Raw genomic sequence first — 15,074 nt, forward strand, 5'->3', positions numbered from 1 at the left:
TGGGGGATCATCGGACTGCCATCAGTGCTTCCTATTCATTTGTACATTATCATCATCATTAACGAACGTGCTCTAGCACTTCGTCCTCATCTCTCTGAATACTCATCATTATTGTGTGTGTAACCGGGCGTTCCCTGCTCGAGCCTCGGAATAAACGGTCGCCCCGAACATCGGCCTCTTCGGTGAACCTTGTCCTCTCAAGTGGTGGAGGGTGCGTTTCGGTCTCGCTTCGTACCTCTTCGGTCCCACTCCTGGAGCTGCGTTCCGGTCACCGGTTGCCTGGCCCAGCCATGCCCATGACGCGAGAATCGGCCAACACTGCCGCCAACCCGGCACCGCCGCAGTGTATCATTACGACCCGCCAGCGCGACCCGCCATCGTTCGCTGGCCTTCGTGGCGAAGATATTGAGGAGTGGCTCGATATCTACGAACGAGTCAGCGCCTTTAACAGGTGGGACGACCGCGCTAAGCTGCAGAACGTCTCGTGGTCCCTCGACAAAGCAGCCAAGACGTGGTTCTTCAACAACGAGCACCGAATCGCTGACTGGCCCGATTTCACCGGGCAGATACGCCAGAAATTTGGCTCATCCGCTGCTCGTTCTGACGCCGCGAAGAAACAGCTGGACGATCGCGTGCAACATGCCCAAGAGATGTATACGTCGTATATAGAGGACGTTCTTGCGCTGTGCCGTCGGGTCAACGGGGATATGCCAGAGGCAGATCGGGTGCGTCACATTATGAAGGGGATCGGCCAGTTTGCATTTTCAGCCCTTGCCGTGCAGAACCCAGCGACGGTAGCCGATGTGGTCGCGACGTGTCAACGATTGGACGAGCTGCAATCCATCCGCCTACACAATGACTCGCGGGCACCTGCCAATCTCGCCAATGATGAGCTACGCACGATGATTCATGCCATAATTCGTGAAGAGCTCGGTAACCAACAGTCACTATGCAGTGCCAGCAGTCGTCGCAGCGCTCCTGCACCTGGGCGTCGTGAAATAGTTCAAGAGGAGCTGGCGTCTATTTCCTGCCTTTCGGCGTACCCTCTACCGACAGCGGCAACCAACCCGTCGTATTGCGAAGTCGTAAGCCGAACGCCCTTGCCGTTGGCGCCAGTCGCTGCTCAGCCTCACCCTGGGTTTGTGGCAGCTGTTCCTGCCGTCTCCCGCCCGCAGACCTTCCAGCCGACGTGGCGACACCCCCGCCAGGACCTCCGCACTCGCCGGCCAACGTGCTACTATTGTGGAATCCCTGGGCACATCTATCGTTTCTGCAGGCGACGCCAGCAAGACGAAACACACGGCTACGATGTCAACGAACGGGATGACTTCCGTTTTGGTTCCGGTTACCGTCCACGGTCCTATACGCCTCCTATGCGACGCTCGTCGTCTCCACCTGGCCAACCAGCCTTTCATCACGATTCCCGAGAAGTGCGCCGCCGGTCTCCGTCACCGTATCACCGCACGTCGTCTCCTCTTCGCCCTGTCTCTCATGAGACTAACCAATTGGCGGGAAACTAGGCCCTGCAGTTTTTTTGGGGAAAACTGCACCAGTTTCGAAAATTGAAATTCCCCCAGGTCATCCAGCTAACATGTTATCGGTATGGGGTGAGGGGATTCGTGTACAAGCTTTGATTGATACGGGAGCAAGCATTTCGATTATCCATGCCGATTTGTGTACACGTTTACGAAAAGTGAGAACTCCCTACGTAGGGCCATCTTGCGCGGTGCTAATGAGACTGCACCTACACCTTCGGGATACTGTACAGTTAGGGTTATGATCGCCGGAGTTACCACATATTGTGTGCTGTGCTCTCTCCTTGTGCCCACAAGCTGATAGTGGGCTGGGACTTGCTCTCTTCGACGTCTGCTATCATTTCATGTCGTCAACCCGCCATCGAAATCTCGGATACAGAAGACTTCATTGTTTCCGCTTCAACGGAGTCAGTGACTTTGACAGCAGATTGTGTTATACCTGCTAGCTGCGAGCACATCTTGCCGATTTCCGCTGGAGCCATTACTGGGAGAGATGTCCTCGTGGTTCCCTCTGCTCGTTTGCTATCGCGCGGTATTACAGTCGCTGCGGGTCTTGTCCGATTTACGCAAGGTACTGCACTCATTACTGTTCAGAATACGACACCAGAACCAATTCTGCTGTTTAAGGGTTGCACGATTGGATCAGTTAATGACGAAATTGCCGCCGTTCTCCCTCCTGCCGTAACTGCACAGTGTCCACCACATTCGGTTTCTGCCTCCCCCACACCTCTTCTTGGTTCCGTCATCATCCTCGATCTCACTCCATCCCAAAAAAAGTGTCTTCTAGACGTGCTCTCTAAATACCAAGCTTCCTTCGACTCGTGCTCCCCTTCTCTTTCGCAGACTTCTACCACAGAGCACTGCATCGAAACTGATGGCCCCGACATAGTTCGCCGTCGTCCATACAGTGTCTCACCATCAGAAAGAAAAATAATTGACGACAATGTGGCCGACATGCTCAAGCGCAAAATCATACGCCCCTCGGCAAGCCCGTGGTCTTCACCTGTCGTCTTGGTGGAGAAGAAGGATGGCTCAGTGCGCTTCTGCGTTGATTACAGGGCGCTAAATAAGATCACTCTGAAGGATGTGTACCCGATGCCTCGCATTGACGATGCTCTGGACTGCCTTCAAGGCGCTGAGTATTTTTCCAGTGTGGACCTACGGTCCGGTTACTGGCAAATTCCGCTGCGTGAGTCGAACAAAGAGAAGACGGCATTCGCTACGCCTGGCGGCCTCTACGAGTTCAACGTGATGCCGTTCGGGCTGTGCAATGCTCCGGCCACGTTTGAACGGATAATGGATACAGTTCTCCGTGGCCTAAAATGAAAAACGTGCTTCTGCTACCTTGACGATATTGTCATCTTCTCGTCCACGTTCTCCGAGCACCTCAAGCGTCTGGAAGAAGTATTAGTGTGCCTTCCCGCGCTGGGCTTCAGCTTAATGCAAAGAAATGCTGCTTTGCGAGTAAGACTATTAGGTTATTGGGCCACGTGGTCAGCAAAGAGGGCATAGAACCTGATCCTGGCAAGATCGCCGCTGTAGTCGATTTCCCTCGTCCGTTCCACTTAAAAGATCTACGGAGCTTCCTCGGCTTGGCTTCTTACTTCCGTCGCTTCGTGCGTAACTTTGCGGCCATTGCTTCTCCTTTACACAAGCTTTTAAAGTCTGACACGCCCTACGACTGGTCGAGCGAATGTGAAGCAGCCGTTCAAGCACATAAAGGAGCCATGAAGACAAAATACAAGTTGGGTTTATTAGAAAGACTGCTTAGTCCCGATAACAATGATACCAATATCATCGCAATCTTCGAACGAATAACGGAGATATTAAAGAAAATGTGTGAAGCAGTCGCGACCCCCTAGCCAATTTCCCGCAACTTTTCTATGACGTGACGGAACCTTGTTTGTGCGATTGGCGGCCGCCTAACTGACCTGTCGCGACGACACATGACTGGACGTCTGTAATGGGGCCTCTAGTTTCATTTGACCGCATCACTTGAATGCTAACGTGCAGTTAACGCACTGAAAATTATGTTTTATTGTTGGCTCGTATGACGTCATTCTTGCTCATAACACGTCACTGTGGCGCAAAATTTGAAAGTTCTTAAATACTTCTTGTTTTTTGTTCGTTAAAAGAACATCTTTTGTGGCTGTAATGGAGCTGAGTGAGATACTGAATCCTAGTTCTTTCAAATTAAACGAAGTTCTATTTTCCCTTCATGGCTCCTTTAAGGACGCGCTCACATCTCGACCTGTTCTGCGCCACTTCGACGAAAAGAGCCCCACAATACTCCACACGGACGCCAACGGTCATGGCCTTGGCGCTGTCTTGCAGCGGGACGCCCAGAATCAGGAAAGAGTAGTTGCCTATGCCAGTCGTTCCCCGACAAGTGCTGAACAAAACTATACCATCACAGAGCAAGAGTGTCTGGGAGTAGTGTGGGCTGTTCAAAAATTCCGCCCATACCTTTATGGCCGCCACTTCACCATCGTAACTGACCACCACGCTCTGTGTTGGTTGTCTTCCCTCAAGAACTTGTCCGGACGCCTAGGCCGCTGGGTTCTCCGCCTTCAGCAGTATGATTTCGTCGTCACACATAACTCCGGCCGGAAACATCTCGATGCCGACGTCCTGTCTCGATGCCCTCTGACCACCATTCCGTCACCTGCTGTGGAGGTCCCGAAAACCGTACTCCAAGTAGCACCCGTTACGTCTCCTTGCCGGCCGCGTACAACCTCCCAACAGTCGTGCTCGCCGTCAACTCGCCAAGTTCCAGCTCCTGCATGGCACGCTTCACCGTCGCAACCACCACCCTACCGGCCACAAATGGGTCCCTGTCGTACCCCGTTCCCTTCGCACATCGATATTAGAAGCTTGCCCCGACGATGCCACGGCTGGGCACCTTGGATTTGCGAAGACTTATGACAGGGTCCGCAGCCGCTACTTCTGGCCTGGGATCTCAACAACTGTCGCAAAATACGTTTCCTCGTGTGCATCTTGCCAGCGTCGCTAACGTTCGACGGCTCCCCCTGCTGGGTTGCTTCAGCCCTTACCTTTTCCCTTCGCGCCTTTCCAGACGGTCGGAATCGACTTGTATGGACCTTTGCCCATCACGCAGTCCGGTCACCGGTGGATAGTGACGGCGGTCGATCACTTGACAAGATATGCTGAAACTGAACCTGTACGCTCCGGGACAGCCGCAGAAGTGGCCGAATTCATTCTACATCACATCATTTTGCGCCATGGTGCACCACGCATACTTCTTAGCGACCGCGGGCGAACCTTCCTGGCGACCATTGTGGAGGAGCTCCTGCGTGCCTCCAACATCGTGCACAAGACTACTTCTGGCTACCATCCCCAGACAAACGGCTTAGCCGAACGTTTCCACCGAACTCTTTCTGACATGATCTCTATGTATATAAGCCCCGACCATCCCAACTGGGACATTATCCTCCCCTTCGTCACCTTTGTTATAACACTACACGTCAGCGTACTACTGGCTACTCTCCGTTCTTTCTCGTCTTCGGCCGCTCACCTTCCTATACCTTAGAGTCAACTTTCTTCTCCGCCCCTGTTTCCTCTGACGCACCAACCCATGAGCAGTACATTTCACGGCTCGCATATTGCCGAGAACAAGCACGCTTGCACAAGGAAGCTAATCAGCAAGTCAGGAAGACAAGATACAACTCGACACATTCCTCCGTTCGTTTTCACTCTGGTGATGAAGTGCTCCTATGGACCCCCGAACGGAAGCCTGGCCTTTGTGAGAAGTTCCTTCAGCGTTTCCTCGGCCCTTACGTCGTCCTCGAAGAGACTTCTGCAGTTAATTACCGCATAGTACCGATAGGCCCTGTAACAGACCGTCGTCGCCGCGGCGTCGAAATAGTCCATGTATCTCGCCTCAAGCCCTTCAGACGCCGGGCTCCAGAATGACTCGCGGCCAGGCGGCCGACTGCGCAAGAAGGGGGGGGGGGTTAAGGGGGGGGGGGGTGTGAGCATCCTTGGGCAATCCACCGGCACCGGTTGGCACAGTCGGTCTTGGTGGGGGATCATCGGACTGCCATCAGTGCTTCCTGTTCATCTGTACATTATCATCATCATTAGCGAACGTGCTCTATCACTTCGTCCTCATTTCTGTGAATACTCATCATCATGGTGTGTGTAATCGGGCGTTCCCTGCTCGAGCCTCGGAATAAACGGTCGCCCCGAACATCGGCCTCTCCTGTGAACCTTGTCCTCTCAATATATATATGTGTGTGTGTGTTTTCTTTTCCAAATTTTGTTTAGGGCATTCGCGTAACCATTCTTTACCCCTAATTGCTGCTCATATTTGGAAATAGTTCGAAATGAGCGCAAGAAAAAAAATTACGCATTTGCCTAAAATCCGGTCATTAGTCGTTACCGTTGTTTCACAGACAAGTTACATCGCATTTTACTCTAGTTATCAAAATCTCTCTGTTTATTTAGGCTATTCGAAAGCCTATGACAAGGTGTGTCACAAACTGGTGGTCTACAAGCCGAGCCAACTAAAACTTGACGACGACGCCATCCTGAATTGGTTTATTGTGATCATGGAGTAATCATGGCACTTTAATCAGCCAGCTTTGTTATTAACAATATGTCGGAACTGCCGCAAGTTCAAGCTCGACTTGAACGAGCCCTTAACGTTATTGAATGACTTAAAAGGAATACTAGACAAGGACGCAGACGGGTAGGGACACCCATGTAACTTTCCTTTTATGCGAAATATACAAACGTATACGTGAGCACACCGTAGCACCCTCTCCCACAACTATTACACTCGCTCCGTCTGGGAAGTCTTCCGAAGGACGTCTTATGAGCGGGACAAGAAATTCGCAGCAGAGCTGAAAGAGGTAGACCTGGTAAGGCTGTCGCTGCTTCGGCAACTCCTTGGTGCGCGCCGGAAGCTGCCCCGAGAAAGGTGCATTTCAGAGAAAGTAGACATCCTTGGAGAATGGGAAGTGATGTTTCGTGTACCCAGCGGGAAAGTGGCCCCGGCGCGTTGCCATCGTTCCTGCGGTAGCGACGTGTTCCTGGTTGTGTAAACGACAGCCGAGTTGGCTTTCGAAAGCCCGCCAGGCTCTCCCATCCGTTTTCCAACCGAGGCGAAAAGCTTTCTTAGTAAGATTGTAATAGCATGGCTCAAAACCCCTCGAATATCTAAATGCAAAAATTACGGAAAAACATTAGAAAGAAGCCATTTTGCGCGCTCATGGCTTGTGTAAAGTAACACTGAAAGTAGGGCGAGTGGGCAAATCATCGTGGGAAGCAACACAGCACGCTAAAGACCACGTGCGGTGTCAAAGACACAGGTGCTTTTGCGCTTTTTAAAATGTGTCTTTTACCGGATACCGCTGTCTTGCAAAAGAGTGCACGTGGGGCAGACGGGGCGCTGCCTAAACATCAGGCTAGGAGAGCACCCAGAAACACACACAAAAAAAAATCACACGCATGCAGATTTTCCTGCACATTGTTCAAAGTGAGGATGCGAGCCCCTTTTGGGCGGTACCAAGGTGGTCTTCGAACCCCTCTGTAATACTCGTGGGCCATGAGGGTATGTGAATAAATAAATAAAATAAATAGTAACTCCTGGTGGCGGGCTTGCTGGATGAACATGGTTGGTTGGATTGCGTTGGTGTTATAGCCAGCGCAATTGAACTAACGATTTTCCAGCATAGAAATGGGATAGTTGGGTAGATAATTGAAGCCTCCTCCATTACCCTTCATAAAGATGACTGCGTAAGCCAGACCCCGATTATTCCCCATGAGAAGAAGATAAGATAGTCAACCCTATTCTTACGTGACTTGCCAGCCTTTTTGCACACGACTTTGCTTCTCATTTCTCTCCTCTTTTGCGCATTATTATACGCAGCGTCGCATCAATATTTTATTGCACATCTGCACATGTGCGCACTTGCGTGTATTCCTTACGTTTCCTAATATACTTGCGTATATTCCTTACGTTTCCTAATAAACCCTAGGTGTGAGTGAGCGCTGTGTTGTACGCGCCACTTTCTGCCGTCCCGTTCTTTTGCGCACTGTGTTGTTTTTTTAGAAAGTAGTGACAACCCTTTGTGGTGAGAGCACCTTACAATGTTTGAAACTTTCACAAATTCCGTAGCAACGGCTGTGTGTCTTGCAATGTGACATTCTAAATGACTGAATTACACTGTCAGCAATCAAAACGAAAATTTTCAAACTTTCATTGATTGATTGATTGATTGATTGATTGATTGATTGATTGATTGATTGATTGATTGATTGATTGATTGATTGATTGATTGGGGGGTAAACGTGTACGCTACACAGACGATAATTCACGCCGTAGCGGAGGGCGCCCGCTTAATTTTGACCACATCTTGACGTGCTCCAAAGCCTCGTACACGCGGGCGTTTTGAAAACTTTTGATGTCCTAAGGTGTATACATGGTAGATGGGAGGACGGCGGGCGGGAGCTGCTCGTACGCCACTGGACCCCACAGCCCTTGATTCATTTGGTTCGGCGCACCAGCACTATTGCACATGAGTACAATGCGTGCAAGGAGCATATTAAGTAAACGGAACAGACCGGAAGAAAAAAAACCGACTCCATTATTTGGGAGAAGAAGGAGGAAAAAACAAGAACAAGAAAACAAGTTGCACTGACAATACAAAACACGGCATAGCAGAAAAATGAGGAATACGCATGCCAAGAACGTCCTCTTCAACTTAGGAAACGAAACGTTACAAGAAATCAAAGAATATAACTACCCCATACAGCTGGTTAGTGCTGACTCAAACCCCGAAAGAGAAATCCGTCACAAAATAGGTATGAGCTGGAGAGCACTCGGCCAACATTTCCGAATAATGAAACGTACGCTACCTCTGTCACTTAAACAAAATTCTATAAGCAGTGCACACTGGCGGCGATGACATAGGGAGCTGAAACTTGGCGCCTTACTAAACAACTGGAAAGAAAACTTAGGTGGGCTCAGCGAGCCACGGAACGAATAATGTTAGGAATAACACTCAGGGATAGGAAACGAGGAACCTGGATTAGGAGCAAACTCGAGTGGAATATATCATAGTTCAAAATAAAGAAAAAGTAGTGGACTTGGGCTGGTCATGTAGTGAGGCAAACCGACAACAGGCTGACAATTAGCGTAACAGAGTGGATACCAAGAGATGGGTCTGGAAGAAGGGGAAGGCCAATAACCCGATGGAGGGATGAAATAAAGAAATTGTGGACTCGACCAGTGCAGGACAGAAGCAGTTGGACAGAGAGAGAAAGAGAGAGAGAGAGAGAGAGAGAGAGAGAGAGAGAGAGAGAGAGAGAGAGAGAGAGAGAGAGAGAGAGAGAGAGAGAGAAGCTCTTTAGTAAAGAAGGAAATGCAGAGAGGTTTGCCAACATGCGTACGTCGACATGCTACTCTGCAGGAAGGGGAATGGGGAAAAGAGAGATGAGTAGTAAGAAGAGAGGTAGTAGAGAAAAGGAGAAAAAAAGAGATAGCGTGATATTCGATCAGTCATTCATTCATAAGGTCAGTCTTCGCTACATGTGATGTAGCGAAGACTGTCCGCATAAGGGGGGGCTATATAGTCTCAGCGAAGCCAATATCGTGAAGAGAGCTAAATAAGACATCCAGGATTTTCCGCTAAGATGATGGAGAATGCCATGGTCCAAGTAGCAGGCTCAGCGTAATTGGTCCAGGGTGAAGACATGTCATGTTCTGCTGCAACCGGCTCCTTACGTCTGTGTAGGCGGAACACTGTAGGACGACATGGAGGCATCATTTTTTGTAAAGAAAATTTTCCTTTTGTTTTTCATTTCTAGGGCCCTGCGTGCAGCCTCATCTGCTCTCTGATTTCCTAGGAAACCACAGTGTCCAAGAAGCCACTGAAGAGTTCTGCGATGGCCAGCAGCGTAAGCGAGATGGTGAAGGTATTTTACTTCGCGCAGTATGTGGTCGTGGATGCTCAAGCAGCTAGAACGTCGCAGGCTTTCTAGGGCGGCCTTCGAGTCTGTGAATATGGTCCATTGTGTCGGTGGCTGACGAAGTATATAACCGGATGGCTTCTTTGATTCCATAACGTTCAGCTAGCGTGGACGAAGTCGCTCGCTGAAGCCCGCATGACAGTGATTTGTTAGCTGACGGAATAAAACTCCTGAAGAACTGCACTCAGATGTAGTCGATTCATCAGTAAAAATATGGGTGATTGCGGAGTACTGCAGTGTACCTGACTAGGCTGCTACTGCTGCTGATGATGGTGATATTTCTGAATAGTCGCTTGTTTTTATTATTGAGTCGACGCAGTTTCTGAGAGAACCACGGAGAGATATTACGTGTTTTGATGATCATGAGTGGTGTATGTTGATCAATTAGATTAGAAGAGTATTTATAAAAAGGTACATCCAGTTATCTTGAAGTTAACGTGACAAATGGCTCTCCAAAACTCTTCAGTCAAACCTGATCATTCAATGATATTTTCGTCAAAGTTGGCTCGGTTATTACACCTTATACGCTTTTCAGTGATTGGATTTTTTTAGCAAACCAGTTAAGTCTGCAGTAATTATGTCATAATCAGAAAGCCCATCGATATGGGCTATATCAGCAAACAGATCAGGACTTGGAGTTAAAAGTACATCAATAGTGTTCGCGCATGTGTTCGAACGACGTGTTGGTTTATCGATAAGCTGCAAAATCAAAAATCGAGTCAAGAATGAAGAAATTCCTGTGCCTGAGTATCTGTAGATAAAACAGGCGATGTAGAACATTGAATGTTTGAACAGTTGAAGTTGCGGATCATTATAAGAACCAAATTGTGAAAGTGTGCGTATATTCTAGCAACACCGCGAATAAATTTATTTTCGAACGTCGCATTCATGTCTAGGGACGATAAAACACCAACAATAAGATCATTACAACTAAGCCTCAATGAAATGAAAACACCTTGGGAAATGAGTTGACAAGGAAGGTTAGTGGAATGAATTCTTTACACATTGAAATGAGCATCTTTTCTGACTGACTGATATTCGTCAGAATTACAAGAATATTATTATCCGGGACACTAACGTTGAACCATGTTTTCGTAATGTCCGATGATGGAGAACATGCCTCGATTTGTGAAGATAGCTGAAACCTTTTACAGGGAACACTTCTGATATTAGATTGGTAGATATTAGTACATATTAGTGTAGATACAGGCTACGCAGAACATGGCCGCAGCAATCCTCCTTTTGAGCATTCCTTCAAACCTCTTCGTGACACACCCACACCGGCGGCAAGGCGCCGTCACGGCATCTCTCAAAACAACAGAGAGAGGGTGGTGTGGTGGCGCTTAAGCGTGTACACATGAAAACCTTCACGTGGGCTGGGGAGAGGAGGACGAGCGGAGAGTGACTTCGAAAGTGAAGTCAGTGCTTCAGCGCAACACGTGATAAGGTCCAGTGTAGCGAGAGAGTAGTCTGTAGAGAGTCCTACGGGAGTCCACAGCAAGACCAATGTACCAGGCTGGAACTGGGTGTCGGTATGGCGGTGTTCGTAAAGAGATTTCAGGTAGGCTTTGGAGATCGAACGATCTGACGAGCGAGATCCGTCAGGGTGACGGCGTCGCTGGTGTGCTCGCTAAATGAAGCGGTGGTAGTCCAGATCGGTGTATCCAAGCGTAAAGCAGGCTCTCTTCCAAATAGCATGCACAAAGGAAAGTAACCGGCAGCTTCATGGCGGGAAAAATTGAAGGCGGTGAAAATAAACGGCATGGCAGCATCCCAACCTCGGTATTTGGTGGAAACGTGCGTAGAAATCCTGTTGACCAAGGTGCGGCTTAATCGATCTCTAAGGCCAGTTCGTTTTTGGGTGGTATGGTGTAATCAATTTGCATTCACTGGAGCAGGAACGAAGAACGTCGGCAACAATATTAGACAAGAAATTCCGTCCCCGATCGACCGAGAGCTGGCGAGGTGGCCCATGACGTATAATGACATCATAAAGAAGGAAGTCGGCGACGTCAGTTGCGCAGCCTATGGGAGGGCCGGCATAGTGTCGCATCGTGTTGGTCAACCTGGGGCAACGAAAATGCGCTTTAAACCAGTCGTGAATGAAGGAAAAGGTCCCAGGAAATCCAGACTCGCGCGGAAAAATGGTTAATGGGGAAAAATTTCACCATCTTCCCGTGGGGGGAACCCTGAGGAGGACGCGAAGCAGCAAGGAAGTGAGTAGTGTGACTAGATTTGGTGTGTTAGAGTAAGGAGACGCGTGGGTAGGGTGAGGAGGAGAATGGAGGAGAGACGCGCATGCGCAGTGGGGTAGCACGTAGCGCGTGCGCACACCTGGTTTATACGGCTGTAAGGAGGAGAATGGAAGAGAGACGCGCATGCCCATTGGAGGTGTGGACGGCGCAACAAAGGAGGGAACAGGCTGGACCATAAGCATTCTACGGGAACATGGTGTAATTTTGTTGGAAGGGGGTGTTAGAGTGGAGAGCATTAAAGAGAGAGAGAGAGAGAGACGGTGTACGTGGTATGTCTTGATTTAGGCATTATCATGATCATGTTCAACGTAGGTGACGTCGAGCTGTGGTTGGCGTTCCGCTCTGATTATGACCGGCTTATGGTCTGTGAAATATAAAGACAAGGGCTGTTGTATTGGATGAACCCTAAAGTTGCTGAAGATGAGGTCGATGCACGTTCTCCGGATGGTTGTTTGCTGCTTGTAGTCACGGCCCGCCGATACTCGCCGACGCACGCCGCCGCCGACGACGATGAAACGTCGAAGGCGCGTGAAGCGTGCTCGTATCGTGCCGGCCCAGGAAGACACCGGCAACACTGTCGCTCCAGGACCCATTATAGGACCCACGAAGCCAAGGACGGTGCAGTTTTCTTGAAGGAGAAACAACTTTATTGGAGCGAACTTGTGCTCCCCTAACAACCCAAAAGAATACAGAGGCGGCGAAGCAGCGGTCAACAAAGTGACGTGCGTCGGCGAACTCGCAGAATCGAATAGCTCGGCCTCTGGTCTGCAGGCTTTTTATCTTTCGGCGCGCGTGGTTCTCGAACCCCCGATTCGCATCGAGAACATTGTAGATCCAAGAAGATTATTCCGGGCTGTTCACGTTAGATCGGAATGCTCTCCCTATCAGAACAGATAACACATGCGGCACAGAAAGAAAGAATGAAACACGCGCTTCCCTTGGCACAGAGATAACACAGGCCGGCGCAGCCGGTCGGAAAAAGCAAAACACAAATAAACAAACCCATTGCATGGTTTGCTGCAATATTGTAAGACACCACCGGGCGTTCAGCAAGCCCCGCATACGCAGTGCGGGTGTGGACGGCGCAACATCAACAACAAGGGAGGGACATAGCCCCGACCATTAGATGCTTCGCATCTAAAATAAAGCGGATGCAGCACAGCGGGCGATTGACTTGGAACTGTTTGTCGTTGGCACTGGTCACACGCTAGTGCGTACCGTTCAGTTGAGTTCAGTTCAGTAAATCTTTATTGAGGTTGGGGAAGGGAGTAAAGGGAGAAACTTGGGTGGAGTCCTCTTTCCAGGGCCCCAAAAGCTTGTGCCCCGGCCCAGGCCCTGTCGATCAGCTGGCGCTGGTCTTCCAAGGCCTGGCTGGCCAGAGTCGCCTCCCACGTTTCTAGTGAATGAAGTGTATTGTTTTCGGTTTGCCATATAACTGAGCAGTTTCATATGGCGTGGAAAAGGGTGTTTTTTTTTTCATTACATTGAAAACAGTTCTCACTAAATCTGTCTCCGAACATAAGTGCCAGCCTTGATTTATGTGGGAATGTGTTAGTTTGTATTCTTCTCGGTGTTTGTGCATCGTGGGTGTTTAGTGCCATGTGAGGAGCGGGTAGCGTTCTCCTTTCAAGTCTTTTTCTTTAAAGACGCTCTCCGTAGGATTCGTATGGTGGAAGGGCGTGGGATAGTCCTCGTCGCTGCTGTTCGCCTGTTCGTAAGACTTCTCGCAAGTGAGTCAGCGCTCTCGTTTCCTTCCAAGCCTTCGTGCACTGGACACCATGCAATGTTGTGTACACGGTTCAGCTCCCTTGGGATGATGTGTTTAGAGCCAATGGCTATTAATCCGGCAGTGATGTTTTTGATGGCTCTCTTGGAGTCCGTGATGATGTTGAAGCTCCTGTCATTTGCCTCTCCCCATCTGATAGCCATCAGAACAGCACTCATTTCGGCTTCATCAGTGTCTTGTTTTCAAAGGGTGGCGTGGTATATGGGGGAGCCTTTGAAGTAGACAACTGCTGCAATGGAAGAGCCGTGCGGTTAGTCTACACTTGCATCAGTGTAGACAATGTTTACATGATTTCCGAACTTTCTTCTTAGAAAATTTGTTCTTGCTAATCTCCTTTCCTTGTTGAAGGTTTTGTCCATGTGTTTGGGTATAGGTAGGGTTTTTATTCCCTTCCTTTGGTCTGGTGATTGTTCTGTCGTTCTATTCAAGAATTCTTTTTCTGCCGGAGAGCCAATGTTGGATAGGATTGCTCGGGCTGTGGGAGTTTTGAGTAGTCGTTCTTTTTGGTTAGCGAGCACTGCATCCCTTATTTCTTCGAATGTGTTGCACACTCCGAGATCGTACAGCTTTTGATTAGCTGTGTAGATGGGGAGGCCGAGTGCTGTTTTATAGGCTGTTCTAATTGTCGCATTGATCTTATTGAGGTGGTTACTCTTTAGAATGTGGAAGGGTAGGCTGTAAGCTACTCTGCTAATTATTAGGGCTTGGGTAATCCGCAGCGTGTCCTCTTCTCTCATTCCGTTTCGGGTTCTGGTGATTCTTCTTATAATCTTGGCTAACTGTTGGGTTGTTTCGTCCGCTCCGTTGTTGGGTTGGGTTACCATGCCCAAGATTCTTATCTGGCTTCTCTCAGGGATTGGCTTCGAGTCGATGCAGAGTAACGTTTGCTTTTCCTTCCCTGAGTGGAATATTCTGATAGCTCTGATTTTTCAGGGGCGCATTGCAACCCGTTGTTGGCTGCAAGTTCTGTGATTTCATTGATTGCGTTTTGCAGAGTTTGGATTTTTTTATTTCTGTGGCCTTTATTTGTCCATAGGGTGATATCGTCCGCGTAAATTGCAGCCCCGAGTTGGTCGTATTCTGTGATTCTTTTTGTTATTTCTATGATAGTGATGTTAAAGAGAAGCGGTGAGATGATAGATCCCTGTGGTGTGCCTTTGTTGGGCATGTCAAAGAGATCTGACTTTGTGTCTTCAATGCAAATGGTAGCCGTTCTGTCGGACAGGAATGCTTTCACGTAGCGGAATGTTCCATCCGCGCATTCTAGCCTCTCTAGAGCTGTGAATATGGCGCCGTGTTTTACGTTATCGAAAGCTCCTTTGAGGTCTAGTGCCAGGATAAATTGTTCCCCTTCTTCCTTCTTTTTGAAGATATCGTGCTGGAGTTGGTACCGCTCAATGGAGTAATACATCATCATCATCATCATCCTATCTACGCCTACTGCAGGGCAAACGCCTCTCCCATTGTTCTCATATTATCCCGGTCCTGTGCAAACTCAATGTG

At 49.1% G+C, this 15,074-nt stretch overlaps 1 protein-coding gene across 1 annotated transcript in view; it reads left to right on the top strand.

Moving 5' to 3' along the window:
• The first annotated feature begins 290 nt into the window (after positions 1–290).
• Positions 291–15,074, top strand: part of LOC144154837 (uncharacterized) — a 50,990-nt gene continuing 36,206 nt past the window's right edge. The window contains exons 1-2 of the mRNA XM_077685929.1: positions 291–725; positions 2,379–2,783. Coding sequence (XP_077542055.1) covers positions 291–725; positions 2,379–2,783 — 840 coding nt within the window. The remainder of the gene's footprint in view (positions 726–2,378; positions 2,784–15,074) is intronic.

The sequence above is a fragment of the Haemaphysalis longicornis genome, unplaced genomic scaffold (assembly GCF_048455015.1).
Source record: "Haemaphysalis longicornis isolate Haplotype H1 unplaced genomic scaffold, Haemaphysalis longicornis Haplotype H1 scaffold_99, whole genome shotgun sequence".
NCBI lineage: Eukaryota > Metazoa > Arthropoda > Arachnida > Ixodida > Ixodidae > Haemaphysalis > Haemaphysalis longicornis.